This window comes from Bufo bufo, chromosome 8 (genome assembly GCF_905171765.1).
Source record: "Bufo bufo chromosome 8, aBufBuf1.1, whole genome shotgun sequence".
NCBI lineage: Eukaryota > Metazoa > Chordata > Amphibia > Anura > Bufonidae > Bufo > Bufo bufo.
In genome coordinates this window covers 19800800-19823490 of record NC_053396.1, presented here as the reverse complement: position 1 = coordinate 19823490, position 22691 = coordinate 19800800, and the positions used below count along the sequence as shown (strand labels likewise).

Here is a 22691-nt window from a genome sequence, read left to right as displayed (position 1 = left end):
AGCGTTTTAATGCTTTTTGCACGCATGTGAGAAAAATCGGCATGTTTGGTACCCACAGAAGTTCGGGTTTGGGATCGGTGTTCTGTAGATCATATGATTTTTCCTTATAGCATGGTTATAAAGGGAAAATAATGGCATTCTGAATACAGAATGCATAGTAAAATGTCAATTGAGGGGTTGCGGATGCTTGCGATTTTTACGCAGCCCCATTCACTTCTATGCTGCGATTTTCACGCAACGCACAAGTGATGCATGAAAATCACCGCTCGTGTGCACAGCCCCAAAGAAGTGAATGGGTCCGGATTCAGTGCGAGTGCAATACGTTCACCTCACACATTGCACCCGTGCGGAAAACTCGCCCGTGTGAAAAAGAGCCCTAAGAGTTTAAGGCCGGTTTCGGCAAAAACGTCCAGGTGACCGACATTTCCTGGACTGGCTGCGATTCCTCTAATCCAAGCTGACAGCATTATATAGTGATTTATGATGCAGCAAGTTCCTGCTCGACCGCAGGTCCTGTACTGTACTGACGAGAACATTTGGCCTACTGGACAGCAGACCCGTGGTCACGCAAGAACTCACAGCATCATAAGAAAAAAAAAAATAATCACTATGATGCGAGTTCTGCTCAGACAAGACACAGCTGTCCCCCCCTAGTAATAAAATGGTACAGATTTCCATAGCCATTATTCTTCTGCATGTGTTTAACTTGAGAGATCAGCAGCTTTTGGCTCTCCAGCCGTGATGGAACTACAACTCCCAGCATGCACATTTACTCGGCTGTTCTCAGAACTCCCATAGAAGTGAATGGAGCATGCTGGGGGAATTGCAGTTTCACCCCAGCTGGAGTGCCGGAGGTTGCTGACCCCTGGTTTTACCTATTGACCACCACACTACTGGTCTGAGACGACTATAATACGGTTGCATTTTATTGTCTGTAGGACAAAAGGTTACGCCTTGGACCCCCCGTGGTTTTATTCACCTAAACCTAATACCAAAAGGTTCTATAGAGATCCAAATTCGATTCCAATTAAAGGGTTTCGTATGTAATCTTCCAACTAGCAGACCCATAGGGTTATGGCGCATGAGCAGGTCTGGAATCCCCCCCGGGATCTCAGACTGATTTTAGGTGAAGGACAATGATGTACAACGACAGGAGTAGTAAGAGGAGACCGTTTAATAGTACTCTCCCTACATACACACAAGTCATACCTATAAAAAAAATGATAAGGTAATAAAAGATCAAAAACACTTATCAAGGCAAAAAACGGTTTCTTCTCATGCGTATGACATAATAGGCAGTACCCTTAATGGAGAAGATCTCCTCCACTACAAAGAGTCTATGGAACATGAATAGGTAAGAGGAAGACTCGTCCATTCACACCGTGCAGATCAGCTCAGGGTGGCACACAGTGCCAAGGTGCTAATCCTTAAGATAGACTTCCATGATACAGGAAAGAGTCCATACCGGCTGCGGGGCATGGTTTACTCTGCATGAATCCGGGTGGCGGATCAGTCCTAGAAATGAGCTACATGGATAACTTAAGACGCTTTCGATGGGCGACTCCTTTCTACAGGCAGCCGACGCTTTACGGCACAGATCCTTCCCATCTCTGAAGTGGCCACCTACCAAAAATGGCGGCTTCAAAACACCCGTTCAAATTCTGATTGGTTTGTGGCAGGGTTCCTTCCCTGATTGGCTGGTTGCTGGGGCATGTGACCGCCTCTTCTTCTCGGAGGGGCCAAATATTCAAACATGGACTGGTTGTGAGTGGAAAGCATGTTTTTCAGGTCAGAAGGCATGGGGTCGGACCAGAAGAAGTCATGGTTGAGCGCGTCGTCGCTGTCGATTCTCTGGGCCGGGTCCAAGACGAGTAACTTGTCTATGAGGTCTAGAGCGTACGCGTCCTTCACATACGCCTTTAACCTTTCCTTTACTTTCCTCTTCTGACCTTTTGGCAGCTCCAGCTTTTGGTAGAGTTCATACTTGTCCACGTTTGGCCATACCTGTAAATATCAGAGTGGATGTTACTGGGGTTTCAGAAAGTAATGCCATACTCTACCCCCACACCTAGAAGCATAACACAAAGGTTTTCTTAAAGGTGCTGCCATCAGAGTAGCCCACGTCTAAAATGGCTGATAACAGATTACATTGACCTGTACATCCAATAGAGAAGTTACATTTTAAAGGGGTTGTTCAGGATTTTACTATTGATGGCCTATCTGCAAGACACCACCACGCCAATCCGTAACTGCACAGCTCAGTGCACTGCATAGTGGACAAAGCTGGTAACTGCAGCGCCGCTGCCATTCACCCCAATGGGTGCAGCGCTGCAGTTGCCAGCTCTATCCACTACGCAGTGCACTGAGCTGTGTAGTTCAGGTGCGTCGGACCCTCGCCATTCAGATATTGATGACCTATCCTGTAGATAGACCATTAAAAGGGTTTCCAGCATTTTTGTACTGATTATCTATCCTTTGGATAGGACATCAATACATGATCTGTGGGGGTCTGACACCAGCGACCCCTGCCGATCAGCTGTTTTGAGAGCCCCTGCCTTCTCGCAGCTCACCAAGCACAGTGCCATACACGGTATAGCGGCTGTGCTTGGTATCGCAGCTTAGCCCCTTTCACTTAAATGGGGCTGAGCTGTGCCTAGGCCACGTGACACATGAACGTGACGTCACTCTGCTTAGGAAAAGCAGAGATTGTCAGGGCTCCCGGGTGTCGGATCCCCACCGATCAGATACTAATGACCTATCCCGAGGATAGGTAATCAGTATAAAAATCTCAGAAAATCCCTTTAAGCGGCGTATGTACTAAAGCTATACACCAATGTATGAAACATCCCTCAGTGCAACATTTCTGCCATTCTACGAGGGACAGTCCATGATCAGCCCTGGGTTTCCTGGGACATTAAACCTCCTCCTACAGCCGACAATACTGACCTCGGGTGTGATGGAGCCGCACAACTGGCTGATGAGGGTCAGCTGATGCTGCTCTGTATTTCCCTGCATGATAGGGCTCCTGGTCCACATTTCTGCCATGATGCACCCACCGCCCCACAAATCAATGGGTGGTCCATAAATCCGTTCACCTAGGGAGAAAAATAGGAACGTTTACTAGCAGCCAGCGCTCCGACTGCTGGGACCCCAAAATCATGAGGACTTGTCAACCCCCCTGGAAGGGAGCGGTGGCCGAGCATCTGCACTGAGCTCCAATCACCATCATCTATAGGACTGCTGTACTCGGCCTCATAGAGAGCGACTGGAGCAGCAGCGCTCATGCTCGACCTGCCGATCCATTCAATTTGGGCAAAGGGACCTTTTTTTTTTTTTTTTTTAAACTGTAGATTTGTATTCGTAAATAAAAAAAAAGGTAGATTTTCAATGACACAGAAAAAGGAACAAAAAAAATGGTACATCAAAGCTTGGGCACTGGCACTCAGCGGACCACCGAGATAGGAAGAGGTACAGAATCCGCTATTGCAGCAGTACAGATCCCATAGCTATGACCAAACATTTGGGACGTCCGTTCTTGCGACTAGAAGGTGTCACAGCGGCTGGACGCTGATCAGATACCGAGCCCCCATCTTGTGGATAGGTTTGTATTGTGGGAAACCATCTTTAAAACCTGTCGGGTTAACGGACAGACCACTTACCGAGAAGCAGCTCAGGGGGTCGGTACCAAAGCGTCACCACGCGGTTGGTGTATCTGTTGGGCTGGCTGTTTTTGGCAAGACTGAATGCCCTCGCTAATCCAAAGTCTGCAAGTTTCAGGACCCCGTCTCTGGTGATCAGCACATTGGCAGCTTTCATATCTCTGTGAAGGATCTTATTTTTGGGAGAGGAAGGGAAATAAAAAGCAAAGAAACCTTATTAAAAAAAAAAAAGGGCAACCATCAAGGCATAGAGCACTTACTAGTAAACTAAACCCCAAAAAAAAACACTGCACCCTTTAACCCCATTCTCCTCCCCCCCCCCCCCCCATAGTGCATAGTCAAATCCAACAGAAGTCAATAGGATCTACTGGGCTGTCCTAAAGGGATTCTGTCACCAGATTTAACCCTATTACGCTAGCTGACATAAGTGATGTGCTAGTGTCAGCTAAACCTACCTCGCCTATATTTATTTTTAAATCAGAATCATTTTTATTGGTTATTAATAAAATACAAATTTGTATACAATGACCAAGATCCTGTCAGTCCATCCATCAAATTGACCACACCATACTGAATCCATCGCTACGGTAACCTCAAGTCAGCGTAATATAAGTTACATAGACAGAAACGTGATGTTATGATACAGGACAATACAAAATTACTGTTCAATAACTACTTAACATCTTACCAACCTGCCCTCCCCCTTGCGTTGCCCTGTAGAGAGATAATTATGTCCTTTTTTAATTTATTAATCAAACCCCTCAAAAGGGTCATGTCGATGTAACCTAACAGTAAATGGAGCACACGATCCTCACTAGTACATCGCTTGAGCGAAGGTAAACGTCCCATTAAGGACAGTCCCTCGTCGGTGCTAATGACGCCAGGTTCCCGGTTTCTCGCCAGCCCTTCCATATGGACAGGAATTAGTTTGGACATTTTCTCTCGACATAGACCCCTCTTTGGAAGCGTAGAACTGTATTCAACCTATTTCTATATTCCTGTTGGTTGGGAGGCTTACCCCGTGTCCAATGCCTAGTGATTAAAACCCTGGCCTGGAACAACATTCTGCGAATACATAAAGAGGTTTCATCGTCTATTCCTGGGGAATCCAGTATGCCCAACGCACAGACTGTGGGGTCATTGGGTAATCTTATCGGAGTCGTTACAGCTATGATGTCTCCTATCTCTTCCCAATTCTCGGCAATCCCAAACCCTATGAAGCAGTGTCGCTTCTGTTGCTCCACAACGAGGGCATGTGGAGTCCGGTCGTACACCTATTTTAAATAGAAGTTTGGGGGTTCTATACACTCGGGGTTCCAGTCTGAGATTCGTTCAGTGTAAGACTAGTAGTTAAAGGGAACCTGTCACCGGGATTTTGTGTATGGAGCTGAGGACATTCGCTGCTAGATGGCCGCTAGCACATCCACAATACCCAGTCCCCATAGCCCTGTGTGCTTTTATTGTGTAAACAAACACTACTGCCTAACCGGCTACGAACCACTCTTGTCCCAGACTAATAAAACATAACTTTAACTTTTTTTATCTATAAAACTGGTGAAAAGATATTTTGTGAGCTATCTAAAGGGTTAAGAACACTGTGCCACATGAGAAATGCTGTGAATGCAGGGTCGGTGAGGGTGTATAGGTAGGCGGGAGTGCACCGACACCGCCATCCCAGCGGTATGAACAATGTACTATGCTGTGCCTGATGTCTACTTGGCCCCCATATCTGGGGTGTAAGCACCAAAGTCAGATAAGCCTAATGGCAATACGGGTTATCACGTCGATCACATAGGTTGCAGCAATAACTCAATTAGGGTCCAGCAGATTAAAACCTAAAAACCGCCCCCCCAACATGTTTCGCCAGCTATTCTGGCTTCATCAGGGGTATCGGGCAGACTTGAATAACGAACGCTGGTGAGAGCATTTATCCTCTGCGCTCTCACTGGAGAGCCTGATCATACTGGACCTCCTCTCCTAATGACGCCACTAACCTGTCATAATAATAACGACTACAACGATAGGCTACAACTAACTAGTTAGATCCAAACCCCCTTCGGATTGGTGCTTTCTCTCACAGGAAGTGAGAGCGCAGAGGATAAATGCTCTCACCAGCGTTCGTTATTCAAGTCTGCCCGATACCCCTGATGAAGCCAGACGTAATGTCCCTGAAACCTGCCAAATCCTTGAATTTTGACCAAACCTTGGTTAAAAGGGAGATTGTGGGAAGTTTCCTACTTATTTCCACCGAGGCAATAGGCGCTCTTTGTTTCATAATGTGAGCAACAATATCGGCTGAAGGGTCTAAGTCAGTTGTTTTAATCCACCCTCTAACATGTTGTAGTTGTGCAGCTATAAAGTAGGACCATGGGTTCGGGAGGGACAAGCCGCCCTCTTCCTTACTTTTTTTAACTCGCCTACTCCTACTTTTATCTATGCCCCGTTACACCAGAAATCTAACTTTTATAATATGCCAATTAGCCTCTAGGAGCGGGGGGGGGGTTGTTGTTCCTGCTCTTAGAGGCTCCGTTCTCCCACCTTTGTCGCCTCCCTCCAAGTCCTGACTGCCAGCCCTGTGCTCTGGTGAAATCTCACGCCGTTCAGTATTCTGCGCAGGCGCTGTGAGGGAAAGACGCTCGCAGGCTGCCAGCTTCCTCACCAGACAGATGCGAGCGCGGCCTGGCCCTGTCAATCAGGACTTGGTAGGAGAACGGAGCCTCTAGGAGCAGGAACAGCGCGCGCCCGCCCCCCCCCCCCCCTCTCCTAGAGGCTAATTAGCATATTATAAAAAAGTTAGATAAAAGTAGGAATAGGCGAGTTAGGTTTAGCTGACACTAGCACATCGCTTATGTCAGCTAGATTAATAGGGTTAAATCTGGTGACAGACCCTTTAAGTTGCATATACACTCAGACCGAGCAGGCAATTATCGGGAAGGGGCGTCTTTCTGATAAAGGCCTGTGCGCCATTTACACGCATTGACGGCTCCCATCTTATAGCGCCCCCGCGCAGGCGGTGTAGACATGGGCTCACCTTGTTCCTGTGGATGTAGTAGAGGCCGTTGAGAAGCATCTGCATGACTTTCTTGATCTCGGACAGGGTGAACTTGACGTGCGTGTTGCTCAGCAGTCCCGCTAGGTCGTGCTCACAGAAATCAAACACCAAGAAGATGCTTCCTTTGTATCTATTATACTGGTTCGCTGTGGGAGAAACTAGGTGGGCAAGAGAGTCTCGGAAAGGTTCTGGCACTCACAGCAGAAGCATAAACACAGAGCATTACTTAAAGTGGACCGGTCGCCTCTACATGCGGCAGAGAGGCCACGCCAGTAAGTGATGGGCGACGCTCTTTACCGTACTGGGAGGGGACAGATGCACTTTATTAAACTGTAGAACAACTAACCAAGACCAACATGTTCTTCCTACGGGGTGGGGGAGGCTACTATGCATCAAGTCGTTTTGTTCTCCATTTGTTGTGCAGTTTAGGCCTCAGGCACACCATCTTATCTATTGCGCGGTCCGCAGATCTGCCAAACGTGGGTCCTGGCCGTGAGCATGCCACCAAATTCCAGTAGAAATGTCCTGTTCTTGTCCGCAAAACAGACAAGAACAGGAGACGTTCTATCTTTTTCGCGGGGCCATGGACAGAACTAAATGCGATGTCCGCAATGAATGGGTCCGCTTGCGGCCCGCCAAAAACGCGGACCATATATACAGTTGTGTGCATGAGGCCTAAACACGTTCCTTCAACAGCATACCGCCATCACAGGCGATATGTGAGGGGCCGGGGGGCTCTGTACAGCTCTACATTGAGCATTTTACATCTTGGTCTTGATTAGGTTGGTTACTGATGTTAACCCTCTCAGTGCCAGGACGCAGAGGAACACAGAAGGCACAGACACCCGCAACCCATTAAAATACAACTACCCCTAAAAGAGAAAGTCGAGCATCGGTATTACACCTCTTTCACACGAGCGTGACGGATCGGCTCCGGGTGCGTTCGGTGAAACTCGCACCATTTTGCAAGCAAGTTCAGTCAGTTTTTTCCGCGCGGGTGCAATGCGTTTTGATGCGTTTTTCACGCACGTGATTAAAAAAAACTGAAGGTTTACAAACAACATCTCCTGTGGCAACCATCAGTGAAAAACGCATCGCACCCGCACTTTCTTGCGGACACAATGCGTTTTTCACTGAAGCCCCATTGACTTCTATGGGGTCAGGGCTGTGTGAAAAACGCAGAATATAGAACATGCTGCGATTTTCACGCAACGCAGAACAGATGCGAGAAAAAAAAAACTAAAAAAAAACACTCCTGTACAGACCCATTGAAATGAATGGTTTCGGAGTCAGTGCGGGTGCTATGCGTTCACGTCACGCATTGCACCCGCCCGGAAAACTCGCTCGTGTGAAAGGGGCCTTAGACAAAAGAGGTCAGTCGGTGTAAACATGCAGATTTAACAGGACAATACAAAGGGTTAAATCCACAAGACAGAAAGCATTCAGCGTCTTTAGGGCAGGTTCACATTGAGTTTTTTGGAGGAGCTTTTCAGCTGAAGCCAGAAGTGGATTCAAAAGGAAACATAAAAAAGGGAGGACTTGTACTTCTCCCCCCCCGCTGGACCCGCTTCTAGCTGTGGCCGAAAAACCTGTAGGAAAATCTGCCTCAAAAACTCTGTGTGAACCTACCCCAACGTTTCGCAGCCTCCGCAGTCCGCAAATCTAAATCCTCATCTACACACGCCTGGTACTAAACTTGTTGGGGATATTCAGTGCGGAATAGGCACCTAAAATCTGCAACAGATCTTCTACATGTGAGTGATTCTGATGACACAAGAGTTAAAGGGGTTCTCCGGGACTGGCTACTCTGTTCCAAGAACAGCGCCACACTTGTCCACAGGCTGTTCGCGGTATTACAGCTCAGCCCCATTCACTTCAAATGTAGCTGAACTGCAATACCGGGCACAACCCATAGACAGGTATGGGGCTGTTTCTGGAATAAAGAAGCCATCTTTTCCTAATCCTGGAGAACCCCTTTAATTTGCACCCACCTTGAAGTGGCATTTTAGGAGAATGAAAGTAGCAAAAATACAATTAAAGGGGTTCTGCAGTTTGTTTAAACTGATGATCTATCCTCTGGATAGCATCTGATCAGCGGGGGTCCGACACCCAGGACCCCCGGCGATCAGCTGTTTGAGACGGCAGTAGTGCCACGGCCTTCTCGCCATTTACCGCGGGCCCAGTGACATCACGACTAGTATCACTGGCCTGGGCGCGGCTAAGCTCCATTGAAGTGAACAGAGCTTAGCCCCGCCCAGGCCAGTGATACTAGTCGTGATGTCACTGGGCCTGCGGTAAACAGTGAGAAGGCCGCGGCGCTCCAGGAGCGCCGCTGCCTTCTCAAAATGCTGATGGCGGGGGTCCCGGGTGTCGGACCCCCGTCGATCAGATGCTGATGAGTTTAAACAAACTGCAGTACCCCTTTAAAAGGATTTTCCAGGACTGCTCCAGTTAACCACCCTACTTCATGTCATAGTGTCTAAATCCTGAGCCCCCCCCCCCCATCGATTAGGGGAGGCAGAAGACGATGGCTGTGCCCCGGCATACGGATTCATAGAAAGTCCAAAGATATTTTAAGAATCTGTGCACCACTCATATCACTCTCCCATGAGACCAAAGGCAAAGCGGCACACAGCACTCAACTTCTGCTCCCATGCTCTATTAGTGGGGAACTCCCAACATCTGGACCCCCCCCCCCGCTGATCAATACATCTGCCATATCCCTATGTCAGGTCGGGGTGCTGGGGAGCAGTTAAAGGGGTTTTCTCACTTCTGCAAGTGGCATTTATCATGTAGAGAAAGTGAATACAAGGCACTTACTAATGTATTGTGATTGTGCATATTGCTTCCTTTGCTGGCAGGATTCATTTTTCCATCACATTATACAGGTGAAACTCGAAAAATTAGAATATCGTGCAAAAGTTCATTGATTTCAGTAACGCAACTTAAAATTAGAATTTTGTGAAAAGGTTCAATATTCTAGGCTCAAAGTGTCAGACTCCAGTCAGCTAATTCATCCATACCCCCTGAGCAAAGGGGACCTGAGATTGTGACTTTGGGGTTTCATAAGCTGTAAACCATAATCATCCAAATTATAACAAATGCTTGAAATATCTCGCTTTGCCTGTAATGAGTCTCATATGTTAGTTTCACCTTTTAAGTTGCATTACTGAAATAAATGCACGATATTCAAATTTTTCGAGTTTCACCTGTACACTCGTTTACGACCCCCCTGCAATCCATCAGTGGTGGTCATGCACACTATAGAAAAAAAGTGCAGTGCTTTTTCCTATAGTGTGCACTCACCACCACCGCTGATAGATTGCAGGGGGGGGTCGTAACCTTGACAACCCCTTTAAGAATAATGTATACTAGGTGCCTAGGCATGGGGTGTGTGGATATTTTAGGGATAAGCCCTTTAAAAAAAGGTAAATTCACGCCGCCATTTGCAAAGTAGGTCCCTCAACTCAAGGAGGTGAAAACGCTCAAAAAGAAGGGATGAAATCTCAGGTCTCAACTTGTCGAGGGGTTTGGACCTGAAGACCTAGGACTTCTTTCGGCTACGCTTCCAGCTCCTTGGCTACAGGGTCCTAATTTGCTAAATACCCAGAGGCATCGAAGTGATTTTAATTATGCGGATGCACCTCTTTGGGCAAAAAATTAAATAATGGGCATTGCTGAGGACGAGATAGACAGATTTGGTAGGTACTGGAGGCGGCTTTGTGCCAGGTTCCCTTTAGGCCTGTAAATTTACTATTAAATGTACGTCAATTTTTGGCGTATATCTGTAGCAAAGTGGATTTGCGGCTGAATCTGCGACTTTCCCCAGGTCTAAAAGAGGGGGCATGGCGTGAGTGGGGGCGGGCTGGCCCATCTCATTTATAACATTTTCTATGCCCGTTTTACGCATAGAAAATGATCTAATTCTAAGCCAGCAAAGGAGATGGTGTAGATTTAGGCCGGCGGTGGATGCGCCTAGGTTATGTAGAGGGCGGTGCCTCTACGTAACTTAGGCGTATCATGCACCAGCGCAAAGGGTTTTAAGACCGGCCTCTAAAGCGCCAGTCTTAATACATGACCCTATAAAAACTTAAAGGGGCAGTTTTGCAGACTATGACTAGTCACCCAGAATTTCATTTTAAGATATTTTCTAGAGGAAAAAAAAAAATAGAAAAACCCCTTTAACTGCTGGCACTGAACAGGGTCTATAGCATCCAGCCAGGGACCGCGCTCGCCGGCGTCCCCCTGCTGCCAAGCACTTAAAGCATGCACGGATCCCGAGCACCGCACGTTCACATGCGCAGAATACTCTGTACCTTTTGTCCTGCAGATCTCTATGAGGTTCACGACATTTTCATGTTTCAGGAGCTGAAGAATTTTAATTTCACGGAGCGCGGTGATCGGGAACTGCGGAGAAAAGAGGATGGAAACTATTAAAAGGGGTATTCCCATCTAGATGATATACCATAAATGTCCGACGGGTGCTCCTATCTCAAGAGCAGGGCCGCGCTGTGGAGGGAGAGCAAGCCCTGAACGTGCAGCTTTCTGCAATCACCGCTGAAAGTATAGTCGAGCACGGTATCGGCCATTTTCCGTAGCCCGATAGTGATGGACGTGGACGCAGCGTGCTCTCTATTCCTGAGATAGGAGCAGGTCTCAAAGGTGGGACCCACACCTATCGGACGTTTAAAGGGTTTGTCCGGGATTTTACTTTTAAAGTCCCACCCCTAACAGAAGGGCCTGTGTAGAGACACATACTTACCTGCTTCCCTTCACTTGGTTCTGACTCCCGGCTTCTTTGCCCTGCTTTTAAAGGCCTGTCTGACATCCACATGTACAGGGTCACATGCGCCACGCCGGCCTAAGCAAGGACATGTCACTGCTGAGGCCAGTCGCTGGTTGCAGCGCACGTGACCCTGTCCATGCGGACATTGAGAGGGGGACCTGAAATTCAGTGTTGTAGGGAGCAGGTTGCTCTGGCTGGGGTCGGATTTAAAAACAAAAATCTGGACAACCCCTTTAAATGTCCTATAAGTGCAGCTCCCACCCCTGGCCGCCATCCTCACAGGGAGTGAAGACTAAGATGCAGGCGGCCGACCATAGACATAGGTCAATAAACGATGTGGATCCCATACTGTTACCCTCCACTTACCCCTTCCTTCTCATTTTCCATCAGAACTTTCTTCAGCGCCACCTTCTTCCCCGTCTGTCGATGTTTGGCCTTGAAGACTTCACTAAAGAAGAAAGACACCAGAAGAAACAGCGGGTCAGCGAGCTCCGGCACTTAACAGACACTTAGATAGTAAGCCCCGCCGAGGGGGCAGAAGTTACAGAATCTAAGCACAACTACAACTCCCAGCATGCCCCGACAGCCAGAGACCGGAAGTTGTAGTCCTGCAGGATGGATTAGGCCGGTGTACACTGTTCTGATGACTTACACAGAAGGTTGGTTCCCCGTCGGTGGCCCGCATAAACATGGGGGCGACCAGCTGTCTGTCAGGGGACCTGATCTTTCGAGCGGGCGTCTGGACAATCCCTTTAACCCTTTGGCGTTGAGGCCTATTTTCATTTTTGCAGTTTGGATTTTTCTTCCCCACGTTCCAATAGCCATAACTTTTTTATTTTTTCGTTCACCTCTGGGACCCGCACCTACAACGAGAATGGAGCGGGGAGAGCTGTGGCTGGTTTCCCGGGGTCCGTCCACCACCAAGCGCTGCTCCCATAGAAGTAAATGGGAGCGCACCGCGAATGCGTGGCCCCTGCTCCTTATCATTTCTATGGGGCAGAGGGAAATAGCCAAGCCAGCGCTCGGCTACTTTCGGCAGCCCCATAGAAACGAATGGAGGGCGGCTGAACAGGCGCAGTGCGCCCTCCGTTCTCGGTGTAGGTCCCAGAGGTGGGACCCGCACCTATCAGACAAGGCGGGCATATCCTAGCGATATGCCCCCATTGTCTGAGATGGCAAAACCCCTTTAATATTTCGGTCTACGGAGCCGTATGAGGACTTTGTTTTTTGCGAGGTGAACTGTATTTTTTTTTATTGATCTGTCTTTTTGATCACTATTTTAAATTTTTTTTTTTTGGGGGGGGGGGGGGGGGGGGGGGGGGTGTTATTGGTTTTTATTGTTTATATATAAAAGTGGATTGTTAATTGTGGCACCTGAGGGGTTAAAGGAAGGGGGCAGCACGTTCGCCACTTTCTGTACGATACACCTGCCGTGTATGGAGCGGGCCTACTCCCCCTGATCCTGATGTTAAGACATTAATATTATATGATATTTGGAAAGCCCCTTTCAGATATTTGTCCTCATTAGCAGCAGATGGACTTGCTGCCAAGACCTTTTTGTATTACCGTATTTTTCGCTTTATAAGACGCACTTTCCCCCCCCCCCAAAAGTGGGGGGGAAATGGCCGTGCGTCTTATAAAGCGAATACTTCGCTGGCCGCTATGCTGCACAGCGCGGCCAGCGAAGTATCAGTGACAGTGTGGAGGGAGGAGGCGGAGACACTCATGGCGGGGCCCGGTGCAGTGACTCTACTCTAATACACCGGGCCCCGCAACTGTTAAACATTCAATCTGATCTATGTCTAATAGTATATGCTCTGTACGGCTCTTACTGTAGTACTGTAAGTATAGCGCAGACCGGCATCTCCCTCGGTCATGCGCCGCCTGCCCGTTCATTCATAAAGTGAGATAAGCAAGCAGGCGGCGCATGAGGAGGGAGCTGGAGTGGACGGCGCATGAGGAAGGAGGTGATGCAAGCGGCGCATGACCGAGGGAGATGCCGGTCTGCGCTATACTTACAGTACTACAGTAAGAGCCGTACAGAGCATATACTATTAGACATAGATCAGATTGAATGTTTAACAGTTGCGGGGCCCGGTGTATTAGAGTAGAGTCACTGCACCGGGCCCCGCCATGAGTGTCTCCGCCTCCTCCCTCCACACTGATGCATCTGATAAGGGATCTGTAGATGACATAAGTGTAATGCACAGATCCCCCCCCCCCCCATCAGTGTAATGCACAGATCCCCCCCCCCCCCCCATCAGTGTAATCCACAGATCCCCCCCCCCCCATCAGTGTAATCCACAGATCCCCCCCCCCCATCAGTGTAATCCACAGATCCCCCCCCATCAGTGTAATCCACAGATCCCCCCCCCCCCCATCAGTGTAATCCACAGATCCCCCCCCCCCCCCCATCAGTGTAATCCACAGATCCCCCCCCCATCAGTGTAATCCACAGATCCCCCCCCCCATCAGTGTAATCCACAGATCCCCCCCCCCCATCAGTGTAATCCACAGATCCCCCCCCCCATCAGTGTAATCCACAGATCCCCCCCCCATCAGTGTAATCCACAGATCCCCCCCCCCATCAATGTAATCCACAGATCCCCCCCCCCATCAATGTAATCCACAGATCCCCCCCCCCCCATCAATGTAATCCACAGATCCCCCCCCATCAATGTAATCCACAGATCCCCCCCCCCCCCCATCAGTGTAATCCACAGATCCCCCCCCCATCAGTGTAATCCACAGATCCCCCCCCCCATCAGTGTAATCCACAGATCCCCCATAGTTCAAAAGCTACCAAAAGCACACCTTTTGGTTCAAATTTTTTTTCTTATTTTCCTCCTCAAAAACCTAGGTGCGTCTTATCATCAGGTGCGTCTTATAAAGCGAAAAATACATACAGACAGACACACACAGGGACAGAGCAGAGTGGTCACCCATGGCAGCCAATCACAGCCCTGCTTACAACTGATTTCATCCCCTCTGCAAATGAGAGCTCAGCGCTGATTGGCTGATACAGATCCAGCACGGAGCACAGTCTGCCTCGATAATCTATCCGACCCGATCCCGGTTTCTTACCCGAACGTCCCCTGACCGATCTTGGCCAGCCGCTCGTACTTCGAGACCTCATCGCAGAACGGAAACTCCAGCGAGTCGTAGTTCTTCGCCATGGCCGGGGTTGAGGAGGACGAGGGCGGGGGCTCAGATCCGGACAGACCGCGAGAATCCGTTTCCGGGCACAGGCCGCCGACCGCCGGCCTCTCCCGGTGCTGAGCGGAGGAGTTCAGGCTGGAGGCCTGTGTAAGCTTCTCAGACAGATAGAAATGAAGGCGCTGGAGACGTCTGCCGGGGACACCGCGCTCCGTATGAGACCTCTGGCTGCGATTATGGAATGTATCCTGGATGTAGAAATATCTGGAACGTATGGAACAGAGGCGAGCGGAAGTCGGGCAAATAGGAAGGGCGGAAGCGTCACCGGAAGAGGATGGCCCGAGGCGTAGGGACGTGACGTAACAGAATACACATATTAGGGGCGGGGCGCTTCGTGTGATGGTGCGGGCTAGAGTGTAGGGGCTCCTGGGAGGTGTGACGTCACCATGTCTGGTGTGGAGCAGGTCTGCTAGGTGGGTGTGGGTATGCTGTGCCCCACACACAGTATACTGCCCCCTGCTGTGCCCCACACACAGTATACTGCCCCCTGCTGTGCCCCACACACAGTATACTGCCCCCTGCTGTGCCCCACACACAGTATACTGCCCCCTGCTGTGCCCCACACACAGTATAATGCCTCCTGCTGTGCCCCACACACAGTATACTGCCTCCTGCTGTGCCCCACACACAGTATAATGCCTCCTGCTGTGCCCCACACACAGTATAATGCCTCCTGCTGTGCCCCACACACAGTATACTGCCCCCTGCTGTGCCCCACACACAGTATAATGCCTCCTGCTGTGCCCCACACACAGTATACTGCCCCCTGCTGTGCCCCACACACAGTATAATGCCTCCTGCTGTGCCCCACACACAGTATACTGCCCCCTGCTGTGCCCCACACACAGTGTAACGCCTCCTGCTGTGCCCCACACACAGTATACTGCCTCCTGCTGTGACCCACACACAGTGTAACGCCTCCTGCTGTGCCCCACACACAGTATACTGCCCCCTGCTGTGCCCCACACACAGTGTAACGCCTCCTGCTGTGCCCCACACACAGTATACTGCCTCCTGCTGTGCCCCACACACAGTATACTGCCCCCTGCTGTGCCCCACACACAGTATACTGCCTCCTGCTGTGCCCCACACACAGTATACTGCCCCCTGCTGTGCCCCACACACAGTATACTGCCTCCTGCTGTGCCCCACACACAGTATACTGCCCCCTGCTGTGCCCCACACACAGTATACTGCCCCCTGCTGTGCCCCACACACAGTATACTGCCCCCTGCTGTGCCCCACACACAGTATACTGCCCCCTGCTGTGCCCCACACACAGTATACTGCCCCCTGCTGTGCCCCACACACAGTATACTGCCCCCTGCTGTGCCCCACACACAGTATACTGCCCCCTGCTGTGCCCCACACACAGTATACTGCCCCCTGCTGTGCCCCTCACACAGTATAATGCCTCCTGCTGTGCCCCACACACAGTGTAACGCCCCCTGCTGTGCCCTACACACAGTGTAACGCCCCCTGCTGTGCCCCACACACAGTATACTGCCCCCTGCTGTGCCCCACACACAGTGTAACGCCTCCTGCTGTGCCCCACACACAGTATACTGCCTCCTGCTGTGCCCCACACACAGTATAATGCCCCCTGCTGTGCCCCACACACAGTATACTGCCTCCTGCTGTGCCCCACACACAGTATACTGCCTCCTGCGGTGCCCCACACACAGTGTAACGCCTCCTGCTGTGCCCCACACACAGTGTAACGCCCCCTGCTGTGCCCCACACACAGTATACTGCCCCCTGCTGTGCCCCACACAGTGTAACGCCCCCTGCTGTGCCCCACACACAGTGTAACGCCTCCTGCTGTGCCCCACACACAGTATACTGCCTCCTGCTGTGCCCCACACACAGTATACTGCCTCCTGCGGTGCCCCACACACAGTGTAACGCCTCCTGCTGTGCCCCACACACAGTGTAACGCCTCCTGCTGTGCCCCACACACAGTATAATGCCCCCTGCTGTGCCCCACACACAGTATACTGCCTCCTGCGGTGCCCCACACACAGTATACTGCCTCCTGCTGTGCCCCACACACAGTGTAACGCCCCCTGCTGTGCCCCACACACAGTATACTGCCCCCTGCTGTGCCCCACACACAGTGTAACACCCCCTGCTGTGCCCCACACACAGTGTAACGCCTCCTGCTGTGCCCCACACACAGTATACTGCCTCCTGCTGTGCCCCACACACAGTATACTGCCTCCTGCTGTGACCCACACACAGTATACTGCCCCCTGCTGTGCCCCACACACAGTATACTGCCTCCTGCTGTGCCCCACACACAGTATACTGCCTCCTGCTGTGCCCCACACACAGTATAATGCCCCCTGCTGTGCCCCACACACAGTATGCTGCCTCCTGCTGTGCCCCACACACAGTATACTGCCTCCTGCTGTGCCCCACACACAGTATACTGCCTCCTGCTGTGCCCCACACACAGTATACTGCCTCCTGCTGTGCCCCACACACAGTATACTGCCTCCTGCTGTGCCCCACACACAGTATACTGCCTCCTGCTGTGCCCCACACACAGTATACTGCCCCCTGCTGTGCCCCACACACAGTATACTGCCCCCTGCTGTGCCCCACACACAGTATACTGCCCCCCTGCTGTGCCCCACACACAGTATACTGCCTCCTGCTGTGCCCCACACACAGTATACTGCCTCCTGCTGTGCCCCACACACAGTATACTGCCTCCTGCTGTGCCCCACACACAGTATACTGCCTCCTGCTGTGCCCCACACACAGTATACTGCCTCCTGCTGTGCCCCACACACAGTATAATGCCCCCTGCTGTGCCCCACACACAGTATACTGCCTCCTGCTGTGCCCCACACACAGTATACTGCCTCCTGCTGTGCCCCACACACAGTATACTGCCTCCTGCTGTGCCCCACACACAGTATACTGCCTCCTGCTGTGCCCCACACACAGTATAATGCCCCCTGCTGTGCCCCACACACAGTATACTGCCCCCTGCTGTGCCCCACACACAGTATACTGCCTCCTGCTGTGCCCCTCACACAGTATACTGCCTCCTGCTGTGCCCCACACACAGTATACTGCCTCCTGCTGTGCCCCACACACAGTATACTGCCTCCTGCTGTGCCCCACACACAGTATACTGCCTCCTGCTGTGCCCCACACACAGTATAATGCCCCCTGCTGTGCCCCTCATACAATATAATGCCTCCTGCTGTGCCCCTCACACAGTATACTGCCTCCTGCTGTGCCCCACACACAGTATACTGCCCCCTGCTGTGCCCCACACACAGTATACTGCCCCCTGCTGTGCCCCACACACAGTATACTGCCTCCTGCTGTGCCCCACACACAGTATAATGTCCCCTGCTGTGCCCCACACACAGTATACTGCCCCCTGCTGTGCCCCACACACAGTATACTGCCTCCTGCTGTGCCCCACACACAGTATACTGCCTCCTGCTGTGCCCCACACACAGTATAATGCCCCCTGCTGTGCCCCTCATACAATATAATGCCTCCTGCTGTGCCCCACACACAGTATAATGCCCCCTGCTGTGCCCCTCACACAGTATAATGCCTCCTGCTGTGCCCCTCACACAGTATAATGCCCCTTGTGCCCCACACACAGTATAATGCCCCCTGCTGTGCCCCTCACACAGTATAATGCCCCTTGTGCCCCACATACAGTATAACGCCTCTTGATGTGGATGTGCCTTGTACACAATATAATTCCTCCTGCTGTGCCCCTCACAAAGGTGACTAAAAATTACAGAAAGGAAGAAAGGTGCTTCTGCATTTGTATCCACTAGAGGGTGCTGTGTCCAGCATGACCAGTAACACGACTGACAAATGACATGAAGATGCAGAATAATCCCAGTAGGAGCCACAGCAGCAGCACACAATCACGCTGGGAGAACTTCTTCTATTTCATTATAGTTGGATTATACTCACTAAGGGCTCATGCACACGACCATTGTTGTTTTGCAGTCTGTTTTTCACGGATCCGTTGTTCCCTATCTGATTATTTTTTCCCCCTCTGATTTAAGTCCTCTTCCGTTCCGTTATTACACAAAACATATCCGTAACTTATTAATCACCAAACAGATGAGCAATATGGGCTGGTCATAGCATTTCTACAGTATGGATTCGCGAAATACGGATTAGGGATCGACCGATATTGATTTTTTAGGGCCGATACCGATAATTTGTCAACTTTCAGGCCGATAGCCGATAATTTATACCGATATTCTGGGTATTTTTATTTTTGAGAAAAAAAAAATTTTTCCTACACAAATCTGCTGAAAATTAATATGTTTATTGTTAACGTGTATTATTATTTATTTAAATCTTTTTCATTTATACTTAATATTTTTGTGTTTTTTTTTTTTACTAACTTTTAGCCCCCTTAGGGACTAGAACCCTTGTCCTATTCACCCTGATAGATCTCTATCAGGGTGAATAGGATCTCACACTGTCCCTGCTGCTCTGTGCACACAGCAGCATGGAGCTGAACATGGCAGCCAGGGCTTCAATAGCGTCCTGGCTGCCATGGAAACCGATCGGAGCCCCAGGCTTACACTGCTGGGGCTCCGATCGGAGGAGCAGGGGAGAGGGGATCCTGTGGCCACTGCCACCAATGATTAATACTGGGGGGGTGGGCTCGGGTGGGGGGGCACACTGCGCCACCAACGTTTTTACTATTGGGATGGGGGTGGGGGGCGCACTGCGCCACCAATGATTAATACTGGGGGGCTTGGGGGGGGGGCGCACTGCGCCAGCAATGAAGATAAGTCTCTCATTCATATACAGGAGGCGGGAGCTGGCTGCAGAATCACATAGCCGACTCCCGACCTCTATGAGCGGTAGCTGCGATCCGCGGCACCTAAGGGGTTAACTACCGCGGACCGCAGCTGCCGTTCATAGAGGTCGGGAGCCGGCTATGTGATTCTGCAGCTCCCGCCTCCTGTATATGAATTAATGAAAGACTCATCTTCATTGGTGGCGCAGCGGCCACAGCCCCTCCCCTCCTCTTATGTTCTATCTCCTCATTGGCGGCAGCAGCAGCACAGGGGGAGGAGACACTGCTTCCTTCTCCCCTGTGCTGCGGAGGGAACACAGAACGCGCTGAGAGCAGCGCGTTCTGTGTTCCCAATATGTTATCGGTATATCGGCAAAATAGATGCCGATACCGATAACGTTCAAAATCCTCAATATCGGCCGATAATATCGGTAAAACCGATAATCGGTCGATCCCTAATACGGATGATATATGGATGTGTTCCGTGTGCGTTCCGTATTTTGTGCGGACCCATTGACTTGAATGAGGCCTCGGACCGTGATTTGCGGACAATAATAGGACATGCGCTACTTATTGGCAAAAGGGAAATACGGAAACGGAATGCACACGGAGTACCTTCCGTTGTTTTTGCGGACCCATTGAAGTGAATGGTTCCGCATACGGTCCGCAAAAAAACCCGGAACGGAAGCGGAAAGAAAATACGTTTGTGTGCATGAGCCCTTAGAGTCATGAAAGAGGACAGACATGCAAAGTCCCTGATGATGGTAACCTGGGCCCAATTAAAAGAAAATAAATCCTTGCCATTCCCGCACCACTGCCTTATTCACAGCGCCTGTAGTTTCCCGCCAGACGGGAAGTTGCTTGGTCCTGTGACTGCTGCAGCCAATCGTTGGCCCCATGGGTGATGTGCTAGAATGGCATGTCACTGCTAGGCCGGACAACACCTTAAACTAGAATTAAGTTTCCACTTTAAATTATTAATTTGCATATTTTAATACCATCTAATAATATGCTATAAATACTTGAATATACTAGAGCAAGGGGCCCCTAAGAGCATGTATGAATAAATCTCTGCCTGAAACAAAGAGGGCTGTTCTGTTCCCATTACTTACAGAGAACAACACGTGATACTCTCTTGTGAAAGCAAGCGCCGATTGGTTCCCTTGGTGGATATGAGATGGTCCAGTCTTCCTGGGGCCACTGCTCCTGGGCCAGCCTTCCTGGGGTTGCTGCTCCTGGTCCAGTCTTCCTGGGGTTGCTGCTCCTGGTCCAGTCTTCCTGGGGCTGCTGCTCTTGGGCCAGCCTTCCTGGAACCACTGCTGCTAAGCCGGTCTTCCTGGGGTCGCTGCTCCTGGTCTAGTCTTTCCAGGGCCACTGCTCCTGGGCCAGTCTTCCTGAAGCCTCTGCTCCTGGGCCAGTCTTCCTGAAGCCTCTGCTCCTGGGCCAGTCCTCCTGGGGCCACTTATCCTGGGCCAGTTTTCTTGGGGCTGCTGCTCCTAGGCCAGACTTTTTGGAGCCACTTCTGCTAAGCTAGTCTTCCTGGGGTTGCTGCTCCTGGTCCAGTCTTCCCGGGGACACTGCTCCTGGGCCAGTTTTCCTGGGGACGCTGCTCCTGGGCTAGTCTTCCTGGGGCTGCCGCTCTTGGGCCAGCCTTCCTGGAACCACTTCTGCTAAGCCAGTCTTGCTGGGGTTGCTGCTCCTGGTCCAGTCTTCCTGGGGTTGCTGCTCCTGGTCCAGTCTTCCCGGGGCCACTGCTTTTGGGCCAGCCTTCCTGGAACCACTGCTAAGCCAGTCTTCCTGGGGCCACTGCTCCTGGGCCAATCTTCCTGGGGCCGCTGCCCACAGGCCAGTCTTCCTGGTGCCGATGCTGCTCTTAGGCCAGACTTCCTGGAGCCACTGCTCCTGGGGCTGCTGCTCCTGGGCCAGTCTTCCTGGGGTCATTGCTCCTAGGCCAGTCTTTAAGTGCAAATATTTAGTGTCATGACATGGATAGGAGTTCTAGTATAGAGCGTACAGGTCACCTGCATTCAGGGCCGCAAAGAAGGGTGTAGGACCACAAAACAGCCGTTGCCTGGACCACCTCACTGTCCTCTTGACCTGGTTGTATTTTAAGGATTGTGGATGTTCCTGTATATTGACTTGATAATGACTTGGTTGCGTGGTGGTGCTGACCTCATTCTGCCTTGTAATACAGGGTTTGCTCAGAAGCCTCTATTGCTATCTGTCATCTGTGTAAGCCTTCGGTCAGCCTCTCAACTTAGTTTTCTTATGTTTAAGATCTTACAGGAAACCGACGAAAAGCGGAAGTGAAGATCTACACCAAGCCTTGCGTTAGGTTCTACAGATGACTTTAAGCGAGCCCTGTGCACCCAATACAGGTATGTAGTGTAGCATCACTGATCTACTGAGATTATCTACAAGATCACCACCCAGGAGGCGGAGGAGGTACTTCAGGCCATCAAAGGAACCTTAACACCTTCCAGATAAACATCTTTCTCAGAATTGTCCTCCTCCCTCCATCACAACCCATCATGTGGTTAAAGAGCTCTTCACCAAACCGCAGAGCAGTAGGCCTGATAGTAGTGGAAAGAGGCATGGTGCTGTAGAAGAGCCAGATGGTGACAGCCGCGTGCAACTAGTGGAACGGATGTGAGACAGCCAGCATCTTTGACTTTGCAAAAGTGGATGAAATGGGCGACGCTGCAAAGAAGCCGAACTCCAAAAAATTCAGTAAGTACACTTCATTATTTATAGGCATCTCTATTGTCACTTGACAACAGGACATGTCTCCTATGGGAGGTGACACTAAGCCTTTCCAGAATCCTGAACGGTTACCAACAAAGCCTGCAGTGGGGTAAGAATCGGGGTAAGTATCTTCACCCGTAGGAACGTCTACCACCATGCCGTACATTGGTTTGCAGTTTGCAAGGGTTCTGTTACATGGGTCAGTCGTTTCAGAGGATTTGACTGGAGGATGAATGATCGTTATTATGATCGTTCTTCCCTCATTCAGTTTGCAAATTGTCAGCAGCAGAACCATGGTTACACAGGGAAATGTGCCAACAGCAATCGAGGATTTATGGAAGAGGGAATCCCACAATGATTAACGTTCACACGTCAGAGACAATGTCTGCATTTCGTCTGGGTTTCTGTTTTTGTCCTCCATGGGATTTC

The 22691-nt window shown here is 50.5% G+C and overlaps 2 protein-coding genes across 3 annotated transcripts in view; one reads left to right on the top strand and one right to left on the bottom strand.

The window, feature by feature from the left end:
- Nucleotides 1–1165: 1165 nt before the first annotated feature.
- CDK9 (cyclin dependent kinase 9) lies at nucleotides 1166–14952 on the bottom strand. 2 transcript variants are annotated; one of them, XM_040404962.1, is made up of 7 exons: nucleotides 14582–14952; nucleotides 11864–11945; nucleotides 11028–11118; nucleotides 6691–6857; nucleotides 3660–3831; nucleotides 2947–3095; nucleotides 1166–2004 (listed from the first exon to the last, which is right to left on the bottom strand). In XM_040404962.1, exons 1-7 carry the CDS (start codon nucleotides 14671–14673, stop codon nucleotides 1642–1644), a joined length of 1116 nt encoding a protein of 371 aa, XP_040260896.1. In that variant the 5' UTR covers nucleotides 14674–14952; the 3' UTR covers nucleotides 1166–1641. The 2 variants fall into 2 exon arrangements, with proteins under 2 accessions (XP_040260896.1, XP_040260895.1); XM_040404961.1 differs by having other exon boundaries at nucleotides 6691–6869; nucleotides 14582–14951.
- Nucleotides 14953–15048: 96 nt separating this feature from the next.
- SH2D3C (SH2 domain containing 3C) overlaps nucleotides 15049–22691 on the top strand; it is a 56413-nt gene continuing 48770 nt past the window's right edge. Inside the window, exons 1-2 of the mRNA XM_040404957.1 lie at nucleotides 15049–15126; nucleotides 21795–22247. Coding sequence (XP_040260891.1) covers nucleotides 22208–22247 — 40 coding nt within the window. The 5' untranslated portion in view covers nucleotides 15049–15126; nucleotides 21795–22207. The remainder of the gene's footprint in view (nucleotides 15127–21794; nucleotides 22248–22691) is intronic.